Genomic DNA, 24,374 nt, shown 5'->3' with positions numbered 1-24,374 from the left:
CCTACCCCCATCCCCCGGAGGTTCTTCAACATGAAGCTCCAAGAAATGTTGTCAAAGGCTTTCTCGGCGTCCACAAATATCAAAACAGCCTTAGTGTTTATATTCACTTCCAACTTCTCCAAAATGTCAATTATATTCCTTACATTGTCCGACAAATGCCTTTTCGGGAGAAAGCCCGCCTGGTCCCCATGAATCTCCTCCATCAAAACTCTTTTCAGTCTCTTTGCTAAAACATCAGCAAAGATTTTGTAATCCACATTTAGTAAGGAGATGGGTCGGTAGTTCTTAAGTTGGGTCTTTTCAGTCTCTGTCTTTGGTATAAGTGTAATGTAGGCCTCTCTCCACGTATCGGGTGCCCTTCTCCCCTCCATGATCTCATTGCAGACTTCCTTCAAAGGTTGTATAAGCCCTTCCTTCAAAACTTTGTAGTATTTGGAAGTCAATCCATCCGGTCCAGGTGATTTGCCCAACGTCATGTTTTGAATGGCATCTTCTATTTCCTGTGCTGATATCTCCTGGTTCAAAATTGTCTTACTTTCCTGAGAAATCTTTTTCAGCCCATTTTTCTCGAGGAATTGTTGTATATCTTTATCTTTCTGCGGCCCTTGTGTATACAATTGTCTAAAGTAGCTCTGAAAACAGTTCCTGATTTCCACTGGTTTGCATATGTTCTTTCCCTCCACTTCTAAATTTGTTACCGTGTTGAGTTTTTGTCTCTTCTTTATTTGCCAAGCCAGTAACTTGCCACATTTATCTGCAGATTCAAAGGTCTTTTGTCTCATTTGTTTAATTTTCCATTCTATTTCTTGATTCATCAGTTCCATATATTGTGTTTGGTACAGTTTAATTTCTCTTAAAACCACTTGCGATTTTGGCTTCAATCTTAGTTTCCTTTCCCCTTCCTTTATCTTTTCCAGAATTTTCTCTTTCCTCTCATTTTGCTTTCTTTTCTTTAATGTATTTTGTTGTATCAAAAACCCTCTCATCACGGCTTTACTTGCGTCCCATATTATTCTTTTTTCTACTTTAGATCTTAGATTAATTTCAAAATAATCCTTCAAAGTTTTTTGGGCCTTTTTACAGATCTCCTCGTCTCTGAATAAGGTGTCATTCATTCTCCATCTGAAGGAACCAGTTGTTGTTTGCTTCATCACCATCTTTACTGCGTTATGGTCGGAGAGAGTTTTTGGGCAGATTTCCACTTTCTTTATATTCGACGCCATGTTGCTAGTCACCCAAATTTGGTCAATCCGAGTCCATGTCATTTTGGCTTCAGAAAAGAAGGTTCCCTCTCTCTCTAATGGGTGTTTTGTTCTCCAGATGTCTATCAAATCCATATTGTCAGTCATTTCAAAAAAAGTTTTTGGTAGTCTTCCATCTTTTGTAACTACCTGTCTTTGTGCTTTATCCATATTTGTTGAAACTACTCCATTCATGTCTCCCATCATGATTAGTTTATAATCCATATAGTCCATTAAAGTCTCATGCAACTTCTTAAAAAATTCTGCTTTCCCTTCATTTGGTGCATATATCCCCACTATCAAAAGTTTTTCTCCTTGAAATTGGATTTCAATTGCCAGATATCTTCCTTGGTCATCTTTAAAAATTTGTTTCGGCTGCAGATTTTCCTTTGCGTAGATCACCACTCCTCTTTTTTTAACTTTGTCTGAAGATATAAATTCTTGTCCCAGTCTCTTATTTATTAATAGTTTTCTGTGTTCTCTTGTCACGTGGGTCTCTTGTAGACAAATCAAGTCCAATTGGTCTTTCTTTAAAGCATGAAATATATTTTTCCTTTTTCGGGGATTGTTTAGACCATTACAATTCCAGGCTAGAAGTTGCAAAGCCATGATGGGGTTATTTAATTCCTCCTGCAGCTCCCAGTTGTTGTTCGTCCTTTGTCGGTGGTTCTGTGTCCGTATCTAGTCTTGAAGGATGTCCTTCTCCTGGATAGGTCTCTTTCTGTAGGTCTTCTTCGTGTTCTCCCAGGAACTTGTCTTTATCACTCACTGTTTTTATTCTTCTTTTCTTCCCCTTGTATTTAAAAGACAGGTCTTGGGGAAACTCCCACCTGAATAGTATGTAGTTCCTCTTCAGTAGTGTCACCAAATCCTTGTAAGGACCTCTTGCATCCAAAATACTTTTGGGAATATCTTTAAAGATCTCAATATGAAAATCTTCAATTCGAAGGGTTGTTTGGTAGTGCAGGTTCAATATTTTATCTCTCTCTTCTTTGGATCTTAGAGTTATCAAGCAATCTCTGGGTCTATTCTTCCTCTGCCTTATTCCCAACCTAAATGCACTCTCTATTTTGAACTCTTCTTCTTTCAAATCTTGCTTCCAGAAGTCAGAAAACTCTTTTGTCAAATAATCCACCAAGTTGTCTCCTTCCTTTTCCGGCACAAGTCTAATCCTTAAGTTCTTCTCCTTGCGTTGCATATCCTGCATAGAAAGTGTCAGTTCATACTCATCCAGTTTCCTGTACACCGGTGGAAGTTTCCCTTCAACAGCAGTAGCAATTTCCTTGGCTTCCTCAGCTATCTTTCGTGTTGTAGATGAATCTTCCAGTAGTTTTCCAATTGCTTCTGCGTTAGAGTTCACTTTATTCCCGAGGTCAGTTATGCTTTTAGTATTTAAATCAATTTTCCCAGAGATTTCTTCAATTTTCTTATTTGTTTCAGCGCCTTGCTTCTTTAATTCCTCTAAAGAATCATTTATTTTTCCCAATGCCTTTGCAAAAGCTTCTTCAGAAGACATTGTTTTCACTTTTGCCTTTGTGACAGCTGCAGTTCCCGAGGCCCCTGATACAGAGGCCCTTCTTTGCATAGAAAGATCAACTTTGTATTGTCTACCAGATCTCAAAGTTGTTTCTTGTGAATCTTCTTTCTGTTTACCATCTGCCATAACAAAGTCTTTCAGTCAAGGTCATTCCCACACTCTTAAGCTGTCAAAAGAGAGAAGTTCTCAGGTTTTAAATTCCACTTGTTGCTGAAACTGTCCAAATCCTCTAGAGGGCGTAAAGTCAGTTCTTAAACTTTAAGTTGTTCCCACACTTCCAAAAGGCAAAAGCCCTCCAAGCCCCTTTCTTTGTAAAAGATCCAAATCAATAATGTCCTGCAAGTAACTTACTATGTAGCAAAATACGATGTTTCAAGTTGAGAGTAACCAGAGTCTATATTGCAGTTACTTTCTAACCTTTTTTGTAACGACCGTCCTTAGCCGGTTCCTTTCCTCCGGCAGTCCGACCCCCAGGTAGATGAGCAGCGGTAAACAGTTCAATCTCCTTTAAAACAGGCAGGGAATCCCTTTTAAATCTTCTTCCCCCCCCCTCCTGCCTTCTGGGGGGGGGAGTTCTTTACTTGGTGTTGGGTTTCTTGGCTCGTAAACTCTCCTGTCAAAAGTTACAGCTTAAATGCCTTTCGCTTTAATCTTGCTGCAGGACGGAAAGCAGACTTCCTTTTTAATGCTTATCCGTCTCGGTGCCCAATTTCTTTAATTTTAGTGTCCAATTATTAATGCAAGCTCAATCCTACTCACGGAAAGTTGCTCTTTTTTAATCCAAAATCTTCGGAAGAAGTCAGCGCTCTCCGCTAATGGCGACGCGGCTTCGCTTCGCAGGCTGGGTGAAAGCGACTCTCAGCACCGCTCCACGCACCCTCCGCTGATCTATAGCCTTTAAAAAGGCTATTTCACAACGTCGGGGGGGGCAAAGGTGCCCGCCGAGTCTCCGGTTCACAGGCTACGCGCCTGTGACTTTTGAGGGTCCTTGCTCCGCCGTGAGCTACGGGACCCGAACCCGCGAAGCAGATCTCTCCCGGAGCTCCGGGAGAAATCCGCCATTCAGCGCTGGCGCTAACCCGGAAGTCCGAAGGATGGGATTTTTCAAAGGGATTAGATCAACTGCCTCCCAACCTGGGGCCCTCCAGATACTATGGACTTCAGGTCCCATCACCCCTGACCATTGGCCATGCTCGCTGAGGCTCATGGGAGAACAGCTGGAGAGCACCAAAGGCTAGGCTAGATTATTACCCAGTGGCAATTTGCATAATTTCTGAACATGCAGTCTGTTTTGTTTTGTCTTATTTGTTTCAAATAAAAACCTTCCTATAGAAAATGTGGGATGGGGGCAGATTCCCTGGCCTTTCCAGTCGGAGAGACCCCTGCTACAAGACATAAGGGGTTTTTTTGCAGCCACAGAAAATGGTTTTTTGCCAGACAGTACACAGTAGATGGATCAAATGATTTGACTTCTTAAAATGTTGCTTCCTGCTCTTTCAAAAAGTGTTGGTTCACTGCTCTTCCTGATTTGAAAGTCTCTGACTTCAGGTTCAGTAGGATGCACAGATAATACAGTGCATTTGTGCACTTCCTGCACCTCACATTTCTCGTAAAGCATCCCAAACTGAACAGCCTCATTTCTAGGCTATTCAGATCAAATAAGCCTGCCCCAAGTGTTGAGATATTAACTTCAGAAACTTCAGCCTGCCTCTAAGGGAGAGCAGAACAGTGAACACTAAGTGCAGGGTCTTTCCAGTGGTGGCTCCACTAAATTGTGCAATGTGCTTCTCATGAAGCTATGCCAGGCCACCTTTATGTCAGCTTACAGGTGTGGTCTGAAGACCCCACACCCCAATAAGGCATTTTTGGGATTGATTTTGAAATACGCTCTTTAGTTTATTACCAGATTACCATATTTTATATTTTGTTTGTAAGTTCTTAAAGGTAGGATATAAATAGCTCAGTCAATTAATAATAATAATTGTGCAAGGAAGGTGATGCACAAGAGGAAACGGGAAGTGTAAGGCATTCCTTGGTAGATGCAGACCTTCTCTGAGAGAAATAAGCCTCGAATGGGTCTGTGGTATAACTTGAACCCAGATCTCCCAGCTTTCCAAACCTGGAGCATACTAACACACAATGTCACCTGAATGCTCTTCAGCTTCTCTTTTTGTTCAGTTCCCTGCCTAGCTAGTAACTTCCTTTATCCTGGTCTTTGCTTCCACCAGCCAGGCTGGGCTGGGATGCTCATGTAGTTTCAGATGCAGTTAAAAACAAAAAAGCCAGAAACATTCCAAGCAGGACTCTTGGCAGAGTAGTGGCAGCTGCGCTCCGGGCTGCTTTTTCGGCAGTGGCACCCCAGTTGTGACATGTCTTCCCTGTGTGTTTGATGGGCACCAACTTTGCTACCTCTCATGCCAGGCGGCAACCTCCTTCTTTTCTTGGGCACATAACCCCCTCCATATGTGCATGGCATTTTTAACATTTTGGTTATCTTGTGCATTAATCTGCCACTTTTGTGCTTTTGAGGTTTGCACGTTTGCTTTTATATTTCGGTGGGTGCTTAACTTTTGTAAATGAGCTATTTTTATTTTTTAAAAGTGTACCAATTGCTATAGAAGTGTACTGAGATAAATCCAAAGATTGCAAACTGATATGCAATTGTTCCTGGGGAGCAACAGTGGAGAGAGCATTTGCCATTGTGCCTCTACGGAAGGCCCCTGATGGGCAAGGTTTTGCAGTGGCTGGACCTTTCGATCTGATCAAGCCAACTGCTTCTGATTATCTTAGTTCATCAGCTGTTGATGGCAGTAATACCTCCCTACCAGCAAACGTTCGGCGATTCTGTGTTCTTTTTGCACTCCTAACATCCAGCAAGCATTTGTTGAAATATGGCACTGTTGCATCAAAAACAGTCAAACCTTGGTTGTTGAATGTAATCTATTCTGGAAGCCTGCTCAGCTTTTGAAATGTTCAACAACGGAGGCGCAGCTTCCAATTGGCTGCAGGAGCTTCCTGCACTCAAGTGGAAGCCATGTCGGATGTTCGGCTTCCGAAAAATGTTCAAAAACTGGAACAATTTACTTCCGGGTTTTCAGCGTTTGGGAGCCAAAACGTTCCAAAATGGAGGCGTTCGGGAAGCAAGGTTTGACTGTAATACAGTGGTACCTCGGGTTAAGAACTTAGTTCGTTCTGGAGGTCCGTTCTTAACCTGAAATTGTTCTTAACCTGAGGCACGCTTTCGCTAATGGGGCCTCCCACTGCTGCCGTGCCGCCACCGCACAATTTCTGTTCTCATCCTGGGGCAAAGTTCTCAACCCAAGGTACTACTTCCGGATTAGCAGAGTTTGTAACCCGAAGCATTTGTAACCCAAGGTACCACTGTAATAATGTTGGAACTTGAACACGCACAGACTTTTTGTGCAGACATGGAGTTAATATTCTAAATAGTAAATCCTCCTGTGTTTCAATGGAAGTCTTAAGTTTCACTCTGGGCTTTACTTCTCGTTTTGGCGGGAGGGGAGAAAAGAAAAACCGCCTGGCGAACGAATGAGCTTCTTCCTTCTGAATGAAACCTCAGTCACTGAATCTTCAGCTAGCATGCAGAGGGTTAACCCTCATCCATGACGGACCTGTAGCAGTTAATGGGGTGAGACAGAGCATTGAGCCTCTGTCAGCAGACAGTTCTTTGCACCCGGCTATCTCGCCTCCCAGAGGCAAATGTTTGCTATGAGGAGTTGGGGGTGGGGCTGGGGGGGTGTATGAAATTTTCCACCCACCAGATGCGTGTGTGCAAAGCACACTTCCTTCCACAATGATTTATGGTGCCGCAAAAAGAGCAGAAGGGTAGTTTATTTTTCCTTTGTCTGTGGACGCCCTCAGAGTCAAGGTTTCCCCACCCAATTTTCTGCCCAATGTGTTCTGAGAGTGGCACCCTGCCACGACCAGCCACTCTGGGTTGGAGAAGGGGGCAGCAGTAGCAGCGAGGAATTGGTGGAGGGGGTGGCAAGGGGGCAAAGGCTCTTTCCAGAATGCTTGCTCTGCCACTGAGAGCTTCCAGCTGTGCCAGGGGTGGATTGTTGCACACGACAGCGACGCCTCGCCACATCTCTCGGTCTGAGTGGCCTGTGCAGAAGCAGGGCCTGCCCACTCAGCGGCTGGCTCTTGCTGGGAACCCGGAGGCACATCACAGACGCACCAGAGGGCCGTCTGCCGCAACGCCAGGTGGAGGCATTTTTCCCGTGCAGCGGGCACGGGGGGGGGGAGAGACTGTGCAAGAGGCAGAAAACGAGGGAGAATGTCTGCCAGAATTAAATCAATATGAAACAACATTTTTTACTGGATGCCTGCCCAGGCTTTCTGCTGCAACGGTAAATGTAATTGGCTGCTTCCTCTGTGCCATGCGCAGTTCCGTGTGGAGAAATGTCCTTCTTTCCTTTCTGACTCTCTCTTCTCTTATTTTTATTTTTTTAATACAAACACCTACCGCGGCTGCCTTCAAAATGCCACACTGTCAGTACCTAGAGGTTTTTCCTGTTGAAAATGAGTTTCCACTTGCTTTCTGGAGAGAGGGCTGGAAGCTTGAGGGTGGGGAACTTCCTTGGGCTTCAGCTGACACTTTTCTCTTCTCTTTCGCAGGTAGCTGAAAAGTGCCTTCCTTGAATCCTGTGCCGCCGCCGCCACCGCTTGGATTTGCGTCCAGGGCTTTGCCTCGCTCGCTTTTTGGGGAAAAAATTATATATATACATATATCTATACGTGTGTGTATATAGATCTATATATATATCTATTGATATATATAGATATCCCTCTCCTCTTTTTTATTTTTGCTTTTCCTTTCTCCAAAGTTTGGCGTTGCTTGCAGTTCATATCCTGATAGCAACTCATCCATCTTTATAATTCCCCCCCCCCCAAAAAAATTCTTCCTAACCATTTTACAACTCAGATTTGCTCTGCCATTCCCCTGTCTCCTGACTATGTAGCAGACTTAACGGTCTCCCTTTACTAAAATATTCCAAACGAAAGGAAAAAATGGAAACCTTTTTTTAAAAAAACTGCTTGCAGCTCCCCTTCTTCCCCTGTCAAGAAACGAAACCAATCAACTCTGCTCCACCTGCAGCATCGCCAGCAATGACTTTTCCTTTTTCCTTTTTTCAGCGTGAGAATAATTGAAACCAGTAACTGGAGAGCACAGAATAATCCTTTGGAGGGGGAAATAAAAAGTCTGCCAGTTATTTTGAAAGAATAATTTTGGCAGTGGCACAAAAAAAAGAATTATATATATCTATATATAGGTATATATATATATATATATAACATTTCTATTTTGACTTCGAGAATTGCACTTTTAGGAGCTGGCCTCTAATTTGACTTTTCAGTTAATTCTGATGAGATTTCTATTTTATGATTGGCTTTATGTTTAATCCTTCTTTTCAACAAACACAATTTGAGTTCAATGGAAACCTAAGTGCTGACAAATAGAAAAGTTTACCAAAGCAACAAGTTAGTTATTTCTTCACTTTTTTTAAACTTGAATTCCCTTTTTTATCCCCCCCCCCTTTTTCTTCTTTGAAAGATCAGCAGTACAATTTCTCCTGAAGGAGGGGTGTGGTTCCTTGTGTTTTCCTTTTTCTCTCCCCCCCCTTCCTTTTTTTGGGGGTGGTTTCTTTTATTTTTTAAAAAATGGCTGTGAACGTTTCTTTGGTTCGTGATACAAAATGGCTGACGTTAGAAGTATGTCGAGAATTTCAGAGAGGTACTTGTTCTCGCTCTGACACAGAGTGCAAGTTTGCCCACCCTTCAAGGAGTTGCCATGTGGAAAATGGACGAGTTATCGCCTGCTTTGACTCCCTAAAGGTAAGGAGCTCCAGTAACGCCTCTCTTGCTAGGTCTTGCTGTTTTGGTGCACCCTTGCCAGCCATTGGTTGGAATAGCAGACGTGAGAGATGGTTCACTGGTGAACAGTTCCCTCCCACAATCCCTTCAGGGAGCTGGGCGGCAGAATCGGGAAAGGCATCTAGCTCAGCGGTGGAGCACATGCTTTTCATTCAGAAGGTCCCAGGTTTCATCCCCAGGATCTTCAGCCGGGACTGAGAGAGACCCCTGCCAGAAACTCTGCAGAGCCATTGCTTCCAGTCCAGGTAGACCAGGGTTCTCGAAGGGCAAGGCAGGAGAGGGTGGCAAGTGCAGCAGGAAGAGTCAAGGGCAGTCAGTTTCATATTTGGGGTGTGATTCATGTTCTTATGTACTAGCATTGTTTTATACTTTCCCATGATTGTATCATAAAGTAGTTGTGTTCTAGGTTAAAAATCCAGCACTGCTAGGAGTTGTTTGTTTTTGTTTTCCAATGTACAGTGGTACCTCGGGTTACATACGCTTCAGGTCACAAACTCCGCTAACCCAGAAAAAGTGCTTCAGGTTAAGAACTTTGCTTCAGGATGAGAACAGAAATCATGCTCCGGCGGGAGGAGCAGGAGGCCCCATTAGCTAAAGTGGTGCTTCAGGTTAAGAACAGTTTCAGGTTAAGAACAGACCTCTGGAACGAATTAAGTACTTAACCTGAGGTACTGGTACCTCGGGTTAAGTAATTTCTGTTCTCATCCTGAAGCAAAGTTCTTAACCTGAGGTACTATTTCTGGGTTAGAAGAGTCTGTAACTTGAAGTGTATGTAACCCGAGGTACCACTGTATTTCTTATCACTAAAAAATTCATGAACAAATGTTTCATTCTGAAAGTGGGGCCAGAGGAAAAGGTTTTGAGAACCACTGGTTCTCAAGCAGTGCTGCACTAGATGGTCTGCCTCCACATAATGCTCCATGCTCCTCTATCTGATGCCTTGGAGCACTACTGCCAGTCACGAGTAGAGAGCTCTGGAGGTAGGTGCTCCAACAGGCCCAAGTCAGCATAGTAGGTTCGTACATAGGGAAGCAATGTGTGCCCAAAACTCTACGTTCCAACTCTACGTTCTAGGATTCTATGTAGGCAGCTTTGCAAATATTTACACCAATGCTGGAAGGAAGGAACATTGTTACTGATGTACAGTGGTACCTCGATTTATGAACTTAATCTGTTCCGGGAGTCTGTTCTTAAACCAAAGCATTCTTAAACCAATGTGTGCTTTCTCTACTGAGGCCTCCCACCGCCAGTTCCCTGCCACCGTTCGGCTTCCGTGGCAGTTCGCTAACTGGAACACCTACTTCTGGTTTTGCGGAGTTGGTTCACCGAACAGTTCATTAACAGGGCTGTCCATAGGCTGAGGTACCACTGTAGATCCTTAGAGATGGGAGGGGCTGAGGCTGAGAGGGATTGTGACTTCTGTTCGTGGCAGGGTTGAGTTTCAGACTGGGGACTTCAGCCCCTGGACTGCATTTCACCAGCCCCCAAACCTAGTTTTCTTGAGAAGTGGGTACTCCTCAGTATCTTGCTTCCACCCAGATACACATTCTGGAAAAAACAACAACCCAAGGCTGTTGCCTGAGAAGCATACTATAGCAACGGTGGCGATGGGAAAGGAGGATGACAGGCGAATTAGATTTGGCAACACGTGCCGTTTGCTTCTGGGCTTCCTGGGCTGTGGCCTCCTCGTACGAAATCAAACAATGGAAGAGCAGGTCACCTGACCGTATTTCCGCGCCTGCCACCCGCCTTTCTGAACGGAGAGTTTTCTCTTTCCACCCAAATACTGTGGGAGGGTGACAGCGTTAAAAAACTTGCTGTGTTCGAATAACCTACTTGCATTTTAGGAGGCAGCAGTAGTTTATTGTTGAAGGGAGAGTGAGTGCGTTCTTAAAAACACGGATATATACAGTTGCTTCTGTTGCTTTTGTTTCTCATCTGCACTGACCCTCTTTTCATTATGCTGTATTTTTTTTAGATATATATTCATAGAATGGTAGAATGGTATAGTCTGAAAGATATTGCACGCTTAGGTTTTAATTGTCGGACATCCTTAGTGGTGCTTTGTGTTGGCCTGGCGACTCAAAACAAACAAACAAATCTGAGTCCTGCCAAGGCATCAGAAGTGCCAGAAAATGAATTATTATGGGTTGTATCTCTGGGTGAGTGAGCCTCCCGGTTTCTCATTTTTCCGATTTTAAGATCAGTTCTCCACATTGCCGCATCAGTTTACAATTTTAACAAATAAAAAAGAAAAGGTTCTCAGGAAAATGGATGAGGCGATTATATTTTCTCAAATATAATGCATCTTTGTATGTCATTAACAATATGCATTTTTACGCACACTTTTTGCTGGTACGTGGATTTTTGTTACATTGCAAAATTTAGAAAAATGTGAATGTTGAAGGATGGCTTGCATTTTGGTTTGTGCCTTGTTTCATAAAGTGTGAATTAGGCAAACTGAATTCCATTCCCCCCTTGCATCCAGTGGAGGCTTTGCGTTGATGGAAACACTTCAACTTGCGCAAAGCAAGGGACCTGACTGGCAGATAGAGTCCTCTCATAAAGTTATCCTGACAGAGAGGTCTCATCTCACTATTTCCTTTATCTTGCCACTTTAGGCAGCCATGGCTTCTTCCAAAGGATCTGAGAGCTGTTAGGAGACCTCACAGAGCTGCAATTCCCAGAGTTTCCTGGGAAGAGAGATTGATTGTTAAGTCACTCTGGAAATGTAGCTCTGTGAAGGGGAATAAGCAGGTCTTCTAACAGCCCCAGCAAACAACACTTCCCGGGGCTCTTTGTGGGATGCCATGTTTAAAGTGATGTAGTGCTAGCAGAAGGACATCTCGGCCTGGATAGTTCAGTTGGCTAGAGCGTGGTTTTGAGAACGCCAGGGTTGCAGGTTCAATCCCCATAAGGGACAGCTGCATATTTGGGTTGGACTAGATGATTCCAACTCAGTGAATCCATGAATCTGGGAAGGGATGCAGAACCACCACTAGATACCACCCACTGATGTTGCTCTTCTAGAGATGCTCAGCTTGCAGAAAGATGGCTCCACTCTTATCTGCCTCGTTTATCTCACTAGGTCCACGTTCTATGCTAGGTGAAGTGGGTACATTAAAGAAGGGGCTTCTCTGTTGCGGAAAGGTCCCAGACTTTGGGACTCCCTTTCAATAGAGGTGCCCTGCAGAGGTTGCTGGTTTGTACCACCTGTTGTCCCTGACCATTCACCATGCTGGCCACTGGGACTGCTGGGAGCTGAAGTCCAACAATATATGCAGTGCTAGCTGATATTAACCATTTCGCTAACCAAAATGTCAGGGAGAACATGCCTGAAAGCAGTGAGGGGAGAGGAAATAGGAGGCCTCACCAAGTCTTATCCTCCTCTGGGCTGAGGATTGAGTCCAGTAGGAGAGGCAAGTGAGTAGCAACACCAACAAGGAGGTGGGCTTGTGTGTAGAAGGGGAACCTGCTGAGGACACGATGTTCAGGTTCTTTCCCTCGTTGCTTCCGCCCCCGCCCCCCAAACTTCATGGCCCCTAGCTTCATTTGTTGCTGCAGGCCTCTGGGGGCAACCGTTTACTCCAGCTTCCAGTCTGGGCCAGCTGGTGTCAGAAGTTTATGAACGAGTCCCTGGTCTGGGGCACAAGGCAAACTCTCCAAAGCTACATACAGTTAAAGTATGTAGCTTTAAACAGTCATGACTCTTCCCCCCCCCCAAAGAATCCTGGGAGCTGTAGTTTGTTGTAGGTGCCGAGAGTTGTTAGGAAGCCCCATTCCCTTCACAAAGCCACAGATCCCAGAGTTCCCTAGGGAGAGGGATTGATTGCTGGACCACTCTGAAAATGGTACCTCTCAGAGTGCCATGAGGGTTCCCGAACAACTTTTAGCACCCTTAACAAACTACAACTCCCAGAATTATTTGGGGGAGCCATGATTCTTTAAAGTGATATCACTGAGCTTTAACTGAATTGTGTTTTAGTATTATTATTAATGCCTCTCTTTTTCGCATGGGTCTCCAAGCAGCTATGAAATTGGACAATTAGTTCTGCTAACTCAGCACTGTCTGCTGTGATGGCAGCATCTCTCCAGAGCTCAGGCAGAAAAGGGTTTCTGCACACCATCTTTGACTGGAGAGGCCATTGGGGAGGGACCCTGGGGCCTCATGCATGCAGAGCAGGCACCCTGCCCCAGAGCTGTAGGTCTCGCTTCTCACCCTACAGTTGCTTCAGTTCCATTTTACTAGTACAGTGGTACCTCAGGTTACAGACACTTCAGGTTACAGACTTTGCTAACCTGGAAGTAGTACCTCAGGTTAAGAACTTTGCTTCAGGACTGTCCATGGGATCTCACCCAGCACTTCCCTAGGTTTTATTGAGGGGAATTGAGGGGATGCTCATCCAATCTGCGGATGACACCGAACTGGGAGGTGTAGCTAATGCCACAGAAGATGGAATTGGGATTAACAAATTGGAGAACTAGGCCCAAACAAACTAAATGAATTTCAATAGGGACAAATGTCAGGTTCTACACTTAGGCAAGAACAATAAAATAGATGCAGAAATGTAGGATGAGGGACACCTGGCTTAGGGAAGTTTTTAATGTTTGATGATGTATCGTGTTTTTAATATTCTGTTGCGAGCCACCCAGAGTGGGCTTGGAAAACCCAGCCAGCTGGGCTGGGTATGTAGGTAGGTAGGTAGGTAGGTAGGTATTTCTACCAGCAGTACATGTAGAAAGGATCTAAGGGTGTTAGTAGACCACAAGCTTCACCGAAGTCAACAGTGTGATACAGCAGCAAAAAAAGTTAATGGTATTCTAGGCTGCATCAACAGAAATATAGTGTCCAGGGACAGGAGCCGCTTACACGGGTGTAAAGCAAGCACAAGTCCGTCCCCACACTTGGCCGCCCCCTTGAGATGGGCTTGTGCACGCCACCCCCTTGGGACGACGCTCGCATGGGCAACGTTCCACGGCCCCACAGGCGAGGTGCCGCCACACAAGACCCTCCCTCCGCCACTGGTATTGCCGGGACAGTAGTGCCTTCCTTTGCAGAAGTGTGAAATTTGAAGGGCAGCTGTGGTTTGGTCCTTGCGTTGTGTACAAAGGTGTGAATTAGGTAGGTTTGACTTTAAATCGGAATTGAATCAGATTTCTTCCTCATTCCTCCCTCATATGAAACCCCCACAGCTCTCTGCAATGAACAAAAAGGAAGAAAATGGGAAGCCATGACACATACTTAATTATATTAATTAGTCAGGATGAATTATAATATAATGGCATAATTTAGATCTTGCACACCAGTATTCAAAGCGGCTTAAAAGTTGCAGCGCAAAATTTTTATAAAAAGAGAAAAGCAATCCTGTTTCAAGCAAGAGTTCTAAACCAAATTGCATTTTAAGTCTGAGCTAAAATTGAGTCAGTAGCAGAATGAAACAATCAGACGTTAGAAGGTAAATGTCAAGAGTTAAGAACATAGGGAGAAAGCCTGTGGAATAGGGTCAACCAGCTTTGGGAAGCCTGCAATCTGGCCACCCACACCGGTGATTCCCAGGTATTTAGAAGTATACTTCCTCTGGCAGTGAAGGCAGAACGTCGGCATGGTGGCCAACGGGATGCCTCTGTGGGAAGTTCTAAAGCAGGGCACTCTGTCCACCTGCAATCCCCAGTGACTGGCATTCAGACTGGCATTGCTGCCTCTGGCTGTGGAGGAGGAGCAGAGCCATTGTGGCTAGAACTCCTTGCACAACCTTCTCCTTCATGAATTTGTCCAATCCTCTTTTAAAGCCACCCAACTTGGTGGCCATCGCTGCCTCCTGTGGCAGGGAGTTCCACAGTTTAACTGTGCACTGCACAAAGGACTTCTTTCTGTCTGCCCTGACTCTTCCAACATTCAGCTTCATTGGACATCCCTTTATAGCCACAGTTCACAGCTTCTCATTATTCATAAAGCACCTTATATGTAGCTAGCTCTGTATGAATGGTAATTAAAATTAATTGTAATGATTCGACTCAACAAGCTGAGAAGACTCAGTCCTACACACTAATCAGATTCTCCAGTGGCAATTTTTATCTAGCCAAAATGGCATCCCCTGCAAAGAAGAGGTTTGGGGGAGCCCCAAGGTTGCAGAAGTTGAAAAAAAATATTTTTGGGGGGGAACCCACCACCATCACTCAAAAAACAACAACATACAGGCTGATGAGGACTGAGCATGCTGGGTGGACACTGAATGCTGAGTATATGTTTGGGGTGGGGTATCCGCCAGGATGGTATGGCTGGTCCGCTCCCTAAACAGGAGCATCCCACTGCAAAATTTTGTTGCAGGTCCTGCGTATTCAGTTCAATTAGTTGTATGACACTGCTTTTCCCTTAGGGCAGCATCATGATAAAATAAAGAAGCAGCCCCCAAAGATTGTATCAGTGAAATGCAACATGCATTAAAAACAATGCAATAATAACCCAAGGAAAAGCATGAATCTAAAATATAATGTGAAATTGTTAGCAAGCTGCCTGGGGGCAGATGGGAGTTGTAGTTTGGCACATGGACAGCTGTTCCCCACCCCCAACAGGTTCCCCACCCCTGCTCTAAAAGAAATCTCAGGCAGAGAAGGAGCCCAGCCTATGTCTAGAGGGCACTCCAGAACTGCAGTGCCACCACCAGTAAAACTTTGTCTCTTGTGCTGATTCTCCTGAATGTGCAAGAGCTTTCCAAACTGTGTGTCGTGACACACTAGTGTGTTGGTTGCGATGTGTGGGTGTGTCGTGCGAATGCTCCCCATACTCCTCCCAGGGCTGGAAAGGGGTTAGTTTAACCTCCGGTTTGCTAGTAAAACTGAATAATTGTGTCACGAAATGATGCATATCTAAAAAGTATGTCGCCAACATGGAAAGTTTGGAAAACTCTGACATAGAGACTGAGGCTTCCCTAGGTAGACTTGACACTCAGGCAGGTCTGTATTTGGGGCCAGTGGGGGGGACTCCATGCCTTGTTGAAATGCGTAGTAGATTTTGCCTCTTGTCAGAAACAGTTTTACTGCTGCTTTGTTTGTGTTCTTGATTCTTTCGTGCTTGGTTCTGAAAGCACAGGAACTGAAAGCTAATTTCCAAATCCTTGAACAATATTAACCCATGCTGTTGTTATTTAGATAGAAAGGGTTTTATCTGTGTGTATATGTATGTGGTCCCCCCCCCCTTTGTTCTGCAGTGTCCTTGAATACTTTGAGCTCTGGCCAGCAGCATGAGCACAAATATTTTGGATAAGCAACGGGGTGAGCTCCCGTTACTGGTCCCAGCTTCTGCCAACCTAGCAGTTCGAAAGCACACCAGTGCAAGTAGATAAATAGGTACCGCTCTGGCGGGAAGGTAAACAGCGTTTCTGTGTGCTGCTCTGGTTCGCCAGAAGCGGCTTAGTCATGCTGGCCACATGACCTGGAAGCTGTACGCCAGATCCCTCGGCCAATAAATCAAGATGAGCGCCGCAACCCCAGAGTTGACCACGACTGGACCTAACGGTCAGGGGTCCCTTTACCTTTACCTGTTAATATGTTTACATTGCTTTTTATGACATTTGCTCAGTAGCTAAATATTTTGTGCAACAATTTAGCTTGAGTCCTGTACTGGTATGCTTCCAACAAAGCTGCTGAACTAGTTTTTGATCGCTGGACATGTTGATTTTCTCCTGCAGATTTCTGACTTTGGAACTGAGTAACTTGACTTGCAAAGCAGAGGCTGATGCAGTCTGCCTCCCAAAGGGCTTTGTGGTCCTTCCTTTTTCCTCCGATAAATATGGAGTCTGTTTGCATTCTGACCTGCAATCCTTTGAGGGTGGGGGGAACCCTATGAATGGGAGAGGTGCAAGGTACCTTGTGGCCAGGTACAAAGCACAAACTTTCTTCCCACTGACAAAGACAACTGGTTACACTTTCTTGGCTTACTCAGAACTGCAATTGGCAAAGGGGAAAAGTGGTGGCAACGATGGCATCACAGCCTGTCATTTCGTGTTACATCCTGGCAGAGCTGTGTAATTAAGGTAACTGAACTGACAGTAATCCTTAAAACCTCACATGGAAAATCAGAAGAAAATACCAGTCATTTGCACAGGAGCAACCTGTGGCATCCAGTTTTCAAAGAATGCAGACTTGCAAGCTTAGCCTTTCAAAAATATTTTGGTGAGCAAGGTGCACTTTAAAAAAAAGGATGGAGCTGCATCTATCTAGACAAGCATGTAGTTATTTAAAATACACCTGTGAACTTACAGTTCTCCCCACCCTTCATCCCCAAATGGTATTCAAGCTGGCTTACAAATATCTTTAAATGAAAGATCCATCAAACACCAGTAAAGAAAGACAGAGCAAGAGAATTTTTTTATTTTTTTAAAAATCGTCCAGAGCTCTGATTTGCAGCCCTTGAAAATAGTTTGGAAATATAATTTGGTTTAAGAACACAGCAGTTAGACCTAGGTCCATGGAACATAATCACACTAGGCTAAAAAGAAAAGCAAGCAGTTTTTAATTACCATTCAGAACAATACATTTAAAGTGATGTAGAAAAAAGAAAAAGAAAAGCGAAAATAGGAAAGCATAACATGAGTTAAGCTGCTTTGGCCATATGAATTGTTAATGAGAATATACCGGGCTGCCAGTGATGATGAATAAGTCTCCAGAGAAACCGGCCAAATATTCTTGATTTATTTTTCACCCTAACGCCATCACTTGTCAGCTCAGATAAGCACCCAGAGTGCAAATTGTTAATCCATTGTTGTTAATCCATTGTTGTATGAGAGGCAAGGACTCTTCCTTCCAGAGCTGAAGTAACATGTGTTTGGCTGACCTTTGGTGCACATGTGACCCCATTGTTCCATTGCCTGGTGGTGAATTTCAAATAATTGGGGGGAGGGGGGAGGGTGTAGTTCTTCAAAGCAGATACTCTTCAAAACGAAGTGAAGTTTCTAAGACTAAATTAATAATTTCCAGGTCCTTATGTTAATTTACAAAGCCCAGAACATCTTAGGTCAAGGGTGTTGCAGAGATTGCCCAAACTCTTATATCCCAGCTCCATCACGGAGATCTTTTGCAGGAGCATCGCTGATTGTCCTCCAAGTTGGTGAGCCTCACTTGCTAATGACACAGAATGCAGCCCATTAGGGTCTCTGCCCACTCCTGGGGAAAACTGCCGCTAGAGGTTAGGCAAGCACTTTCTCCTTCAACCTTTAAAAGCCTGCTGAAAGCTTTCCTATGCGGCGAGGCTCATTTGGGCAATTAAGAACATGTCTTTCTATAATGGTTTATTTATGCTCTTTTATTACATATAATTATTGTTGTAAGCTGCTTTTATTTTTTATGATTGTTGTTGTTTAGTCGTTTAGTCGTGTCCGCCTCTTCGTGACCCCCTGGACCAGAGCACGCCAGGCACTCCTGTCTTCCACTGCCTCCCGCAGTTTGGTCAAACTCATGCTAGTAGCTTCGAGAACACCATCCAATCATCTGGTCCTCTGTCGTCCCCTTCTCCTTGTGCCCTCCATCTTTCCCAACATCAGGGTCTTTTCCAGGGAGTCTTCTCTTCTCATGAGGTGGCCAAAGTATTGGAGCCTCAGCTTCAGGATCTGCCCTTCCAGTGAGCACTCAGGGCTGATTTCCTTCAGAACGGAGAGGTTTGATCTTCTTGCAGTCCATGGGGCTCTCAAGAGTCTCCTCCAGCACCATAATTCAAAAACATCAATTCTTCGGCGATCAGCCTTCTTTATGGTCCAGCTCTCACTTCCATACATCACTACTGGGAAAACCATAGCTTTAACTATATGGACCTTTGTTGGCAAGGTGATGTCTCTGCTTTTTAAGATACTGTCTAGGTTTGTCATCGCTTTTTTCCCAAGAGGCAGGCGTCTTTTAATTTCGTGACGGCTGTCACCATCTGCAGTGATCATGGAACCCAAGAAAGTAAAATCTCTCACTGCCTCCATTTCTTCCCCTTCTATTTGCCAAGAGGTTTTATGATACAGTGGTATATAAATATTTTTTAAAGAAATAATAAGCACCAATATTTAACCCTCAAAAGGGACGTTCATCATCACACCAGTCTCAAGAGCAACTGCATAGGCTTCTGGGCCATTTCTAAACCCTATTAAAGGTGTGGCGGAGGGTTGCTTGTTTTAATTTATTTTAATGAGTTTTCAAATTATTATGGAACTGCCAAGACAAGTCAGCAATAACAAAAATTCAGCAATGCATCCAATTAAAGGCAAGGCAAACAAAACCTGAGCATATTAAATACTAACACTAAAATCATGGCATCCATATTTCTGTAGACTGCACAGGAGAGATGCCTGTAAATCTGAAACTAAACTATATGAAATAAAATCCCAGCATGCAGAATATAAATGATCAGGCTCTTCCTGCACCTTAGAGACCCTAATTTATGTTTTATTTCTTCTATAGTAACTAAATTCCAGAGACTTTCCAGCGGTTCTCAACCTGTGGGTCCCCAGATGTTGTTGGACTACAACTCCCATCATCCCTGAGCTCTGGCCTTGCTAGCTAGGGGTGATGGGAGTTGTAGTTCAACAACATCTGGGGACCCACAGGTTGAGAAAGGCTGACTTATACCATAAGGATGATGTTGTTAGATTTATATACCACTCTTCATCAAAAGATCTCAGGGCGGTTCACAAGATAAAAACATGAGATAAAAGCACAAATAAATAAAACATAAAAAAATAATACCCCCCCCCAACCAAACACAGAAACACATTTAAATGGCAGTAGAATATGAATCAGCCAAAGGCCTGGGTGAAGGGGAAGGTTTTCTCCTGGTGCCTATAGATATATAAGGGAGGTGTTGGACAAATATCCCTAGGGAGAGTATTCCACCAACGGGAGCCACTGCAGAAAAGGCCCGTTCTGTTACATACCTCCCTGGCCCAGCCAGCTGTCCCCTCCCTGCTGATTTTTATCAGCCAAGGGGGGCAAGGGTCCAGAGCGCATGCAAGTGGTCACCCTGACCAATCCAGGCACCTTGTCCACATCCTCAAGCCTCGCCAACTGAAACTCATCCAACACAGCAGGACTAGACAATGCTCTGGACACCCCATGAGAGTTACCTGATAGTACAGATTTCTTAACGATTTCTACTGTGGTTCTATAGAGAGCTTGGCGGGTTTTTGGCGAAATGTCCTCATGGCATCCGTCCACATATTTAGTAGGGATAACTGGGGAGAAACCTGAATATGTGTTGTAATAACCCTTGATATCTCTTTACAAATTTCATTCCAGAATAACACCCCATGTGGGCATTCATGCTTGAAATGGAGAAAGCCCCTCTCTTCCCACAACAGTTTGATGATGCACTGGAAGTAATGCGAGATAATTTGAGTAGGTGTACAATGCTGCTGGTGTAGAATTTTTAAGTAGAATTTTAAGAACTGATTTTTAATGAACATTTTCTCACATGCAAAGACGCTGAATGTACGACTTAGAATCCAACGTGTTTTCCAGCCTCCATCCGCTGTGCAAGTATTGCAATGCCCAAAAGGTCATCCTGTTCAGCTAACATGAGGCCTCTACCTCCACAACCCAGATTTAGGACAGTTTGTTCGAAACCGGCTACGGATCTAGTAGCATGCGTTTGCAAACTTCAGTCTGCCAATAAATGTTTGAACTGATTAACCTGTAACTAATTAAACCCAGCACTTCAAGGCAAGTGCTGCTTTTAATCTTTAATTTCCCAACTACTAAAATCAGCCTGAGGCCTTTCTTGGGTTCACTTTGAAGGCGAGGCAGCAGGTGGCCTCTCCTTCCCTGGAGATTTTTAAGCAGAGGTTGAATGGCCACCTGTCATGGATGATCTGGCTGAGATTCCTGCCTTGCAGGGGGTTGGAATCGATGATCCCTGGGGGTCTCTTCCAACTCTATGATAGGCAGACATAATTGACTTTCTTAGAGTGATACCTTTTGCCTCCAGATCCTTTGAGCAGTGGTTTTAAATTCTGTGGGTTGCCTTTATTTCCAGCCTATGTTCTTTGCATATCTGCTGCAGGCTGTTAGCACTGGGGGTGGGAGAGACTGTTCTTGCGAACTAAGAAGGGGAAATTACCATAGCACTGAGCTTGCAGCTGCATGAATATTTCAGGAGTTCTCCACAGTTACACATGGCCTTGCATGGTCTGCACGTAGCATGCATGTTGTGGTCTTCTCTCTCTAAGCTTGCTTCAGTAGCCTTGCCTAGGACTGGGTTGGGTCTTGGGTGGAAGGGGAAACTGAAGCCCAGTCTGTTCGCTGTGATTGCCGTTGTACTGTCTGAGCACCTGAGAAACCACCAAGGCTGGAGATGACTGTTAAATTCTTTGGCAGTCTCTGCCACTCTCGCCTTGTTCAAACTGAGTGGTCTCCCACGCAGAGGGAAGGGGGCAGAACTGGGACCTGTCAGCCAGTGCATGCCAGGGCCCTGCAGGATCAGGCCTGCAAACAACCGGATGGAAGATGCATGTGTAATCCAGGTCAGGCCAGAGTCAAGGATGAAAGCTGCAGAGATAGGTGGATGCAGGTACAGGGTTATCATAGAATTGGAGAGGTGGAGGGGACTCCAAGGGTCATCTATTCCAACCCCCTGCAAGGGCAGAATCTCAGCTGAAGCTAAGTTGTTGTTCCTGAGTCAAGGTCAGGCATGTTGCCCAGTTCCAAAACACGCCAGAGCAAGGCAAGGAGGAATCCTCCATTTGGCAAGTTGCCTACTCTGAGGAGCCAAACCTGAAGCAACACTTTATATCAGATTGCAGAGAGGAACCCTATGACCCTCCATCGGTGTTAGAAATTAATCAGGCGCATTTTGCTACTGGCATGGGTCCAAAGTGCGACTGCATGGAGATTTCTGGGCGCCAGGTTGGCGACCACAGTCTAAGAATCTCTGCCTTAGTCGATAGTTAATACCATGCCCACTGTGTTTGCTTCTCCTTCTTGCATGCTGGGACAAGTGAACAAGCGACAGTCAATAAATGTAGTCGAGATCATAGAATTGTAGCATTGGGAGGGACCCCGACCGCCATTTAGTCCAACCCCCTGGCAAATAGGCATTCTGTTGTAGCGACCTAACCTAGGTTTAAGGTGCCATTTGGCACCTAGCTTATCTATCTGAGTTTCTAACACTGCCCTCCATACGTTTCTGGACTTCTTGTTTGAGGGACTACTGAAACTGTTGAACTTGGGCAAAGCAAGCTGTCCTTATTGACTTCTCAGATGTACTGCAATGTGTAATCTGATGTTCTTGCCACACCAGCCCGAGATCAGTATCAGAGGCACCAACTTGGCACTGCTCAGAAAGTGGGCAGTGATGTGCTGAGATTAATGTGCAAGCCAATCGTCACGTGAGCAATGGGCGTTGGGGGCTGTAAAAGTGTTCATGTGAGCTTTGGGTTTCAGGGCAATCTTCTGTTCCTGGTTGTGACAGATGCCTGGCTATGGCAGAAGGACAGGCTTGGCTTCTAAACTGCATGCACAGAATGTTTCATTTACGGCTCTCCAGCAGAAGATTTCAGACTACCTTGGTTTGAGGCACTCTACGTGGGGCACAGAAGTGGTTGAATGGCATTGGAAGGTGTGAAATAGGATGGCTGGCAGGGTATAGTAAGCTGTCGTGCATATATAGATATAGATATGGATACACACCTGACTATTCCAGGGTGGATTTGATTTAAATCAAATTGATTTAAAACACAAGTCAGTAAGACTTGATTTAAATCTCTTTTCTTTTCTTTTTCTTTTTTTTACAGAAAGACTCATTCTTGCTGGTATAATCTTAATATTTACAACCAGATGAAGGTTTCATTTTTGTAATAATAAATTTTCAGAGTAGTTTTTACAGTTATATCAAAAATTACTGATTTGGTTATACTATTAGAAATACATAGATAATTATGAAATTATTGTGATGTTTAATAAGTTAACTGTTTATATTTGGACAACTTTTCTGCTGTACTTTATTGGAAGGAGAAAAACAATCATTTCCTTAATAACAATTTAAACAATTTAACTAAAGCAATAACATCATAGCATATGTATCCATGTTTGTTAACTGATGTGGTTAAACTTAAAAAGAAAAAAAAAGAACTTAGACTGAGTTTTAGGACACATGAAAAATTTAAAACAAATCCTTATTATAATGTAACCTAAATAGAAAACTATCTTTAGAAAGATTTTTCCTCCAAAAGCATTTTATTTTAAAAATCCAATCTATTTTTTTTAAAAAATCTGATTTAAATAAAAAAAATCTGATTTTAAAAAATCATGGATTTTTATCCACCCTGGACTATTCATCCATCCAGCCCATCTCCAGGTGTTGCTGATCAACAGCTCCCATCATCTCTTCCCATTGGGCATGCTTTCCTGGCCTGATGGGAGAGGAAAGCCAAAGGCTCCCCCTCCTGGTCTCCCTCTAGACTTTGACTAGCTGCATCTGCCCAGAGTTCTCAGACAAGAGGTTTTGCTGCTCACCTGCTACCGGAGTTGCCAGGATTGGACCCTGTGTGCAAAGCATGCGGATAGGTGCGCAGGAAGCTGCCTTATACTGACTCAGACTATCAAAGCATCTAGTTTGGTAGTGTCTACTCTGACTGGCAGCAGCGCTCTGGGGTTTCAGGCAGGTAGTCTCTCTCAGCTCTACCTGGAGTTCCTCTCAGTGGGGGTTGAACCTGGAACCCTCTGCGTGCAAGCAGATGCTCTGTGACTGAGCGATGGCCCTTTCCTGCTCTACCTCTGGCCTGTGAACCCACAGCTACAGAAGAGCGTTTGAATTTCCTCTAGGCTATGAGCCGTGCAAATGAGCCCTGCATTGGAATGTTGCAGTGCAGAGTGGCCCTATTCAGTTTTCCAATTGGTCAGCAATGCTGTCCTTCAGCATTGCTTCCTTCCCTCCCACCCAGGTTTCCATCTCTCTCTCCAAGCCCTTCCCTAATGTCCTTCGCTGCTACATAGCTGCTGAGCATGCTTCGTCCTCCCTGCACTGGCTCCAGGAGTGGTACCGTTGGGGTTCTTTTACTAGATGTTTTCAATTCCACAAATTGCAAAGCTCTGGCAGGCTTGCTATCACATCCATCTTCTGCACGCCAGTTGCCATGTTGAGTGTAGAAGCGTTGGCGCTCACTCCCGAAAAGTGAAAGAGGGAATCACAAAGCCACCTTCTCTTTAGGTCAGATCCACGGTCATCTTCCCCAGCTGGTAGCTGTTCCCCGCAGAAAAGCTAGGTGCCAAATGGCTCCTTAAACCAGGGTTACAGTCACCAAAATGGAATTGCCATTTTGAGGCCGGACGGCTCGAAAGTCTTGTTTTTCAATACAACTTTTGCGTTCCTGAAATTCATTCTGATTGTGCAGATAAAATATGAGAGATAGAAATCTACAGAACTGGGTATTTGTGTGTGAAAACAATCCACTTCCAATTACCCCCAGGCATGCACCTCCAGATGGTGGAAACTTCAGGAGCCATCCTGGCACCTGGGCAACTTCACTTGGTCGCAAGTGGCCAATAGCCAGGTGTGAAATGCAACTGGTGAATTTTTAACGCGGGTTCACCAAGACCTCAAGCGGAGGTCATTCCTCTCATCTCAGTCTTAATTCTGCCAAATAGTGAACCTGAGACCTTCTGCATGCAAAGCACCTGTTCTACCCTGAGCTGCAGCCCCACCCCAAACAGTGCCCATACCTGAGTTTTCC

At 44.4% G+C, this 24,374-nt stretch overlaps 1 protein-coding gene across 5 annotated transcripts in view; it reads left to right on the top strand.

Annotated features, from left to right (window-relative positions):
- MBNL3 (muscleblind like splicing regulator 3) overlaps positions 1–24,374 on the top strand; it is a 117,684-nt gene that overhangs the window by 41,487 nt on the left and 51,823 nt on the right. For 4 of the 5 annotated variants that reach the window (XM_053373818.1, XM_053373816.1, XM_053373815.1 and 1 more), the window contains exon 1: positions 7,839–8,634. The exons of the other annotated variant lie outside the window; for it this stretch is intronic. In XM_053373818.1, coding sequence (XP_053229793.1) covers positions 8,461–8,634 — 174 coding nt within the window. In that variant the 5' untranslated portion in view covers positions 7,839–8,460. Of the gene's footprint in view, positions 1–7,838; positions 8,635–24,374 lie in introns of those variants that run through there. 5 annotated transcript variants of the gene reach the window in all.

This window comes from Podarcis raffonei, chromosome Z, assembly GCF_027172205.1.
Source record: "Podarcis raffonei isolate rPodRaf1 chromosome Z, rPodRaf1.pri, whole genome shotgun sequence".
NCBI classification, from domain to species: Eukaryota; Metazoa; Chordata; class Lepidosauria; order Squamata; family Lacertidae; genus Podarcis; species Podarcis raffonei.
This window is presented reverse-complemented; position numbering and strand designations above follow the sequence as displayed.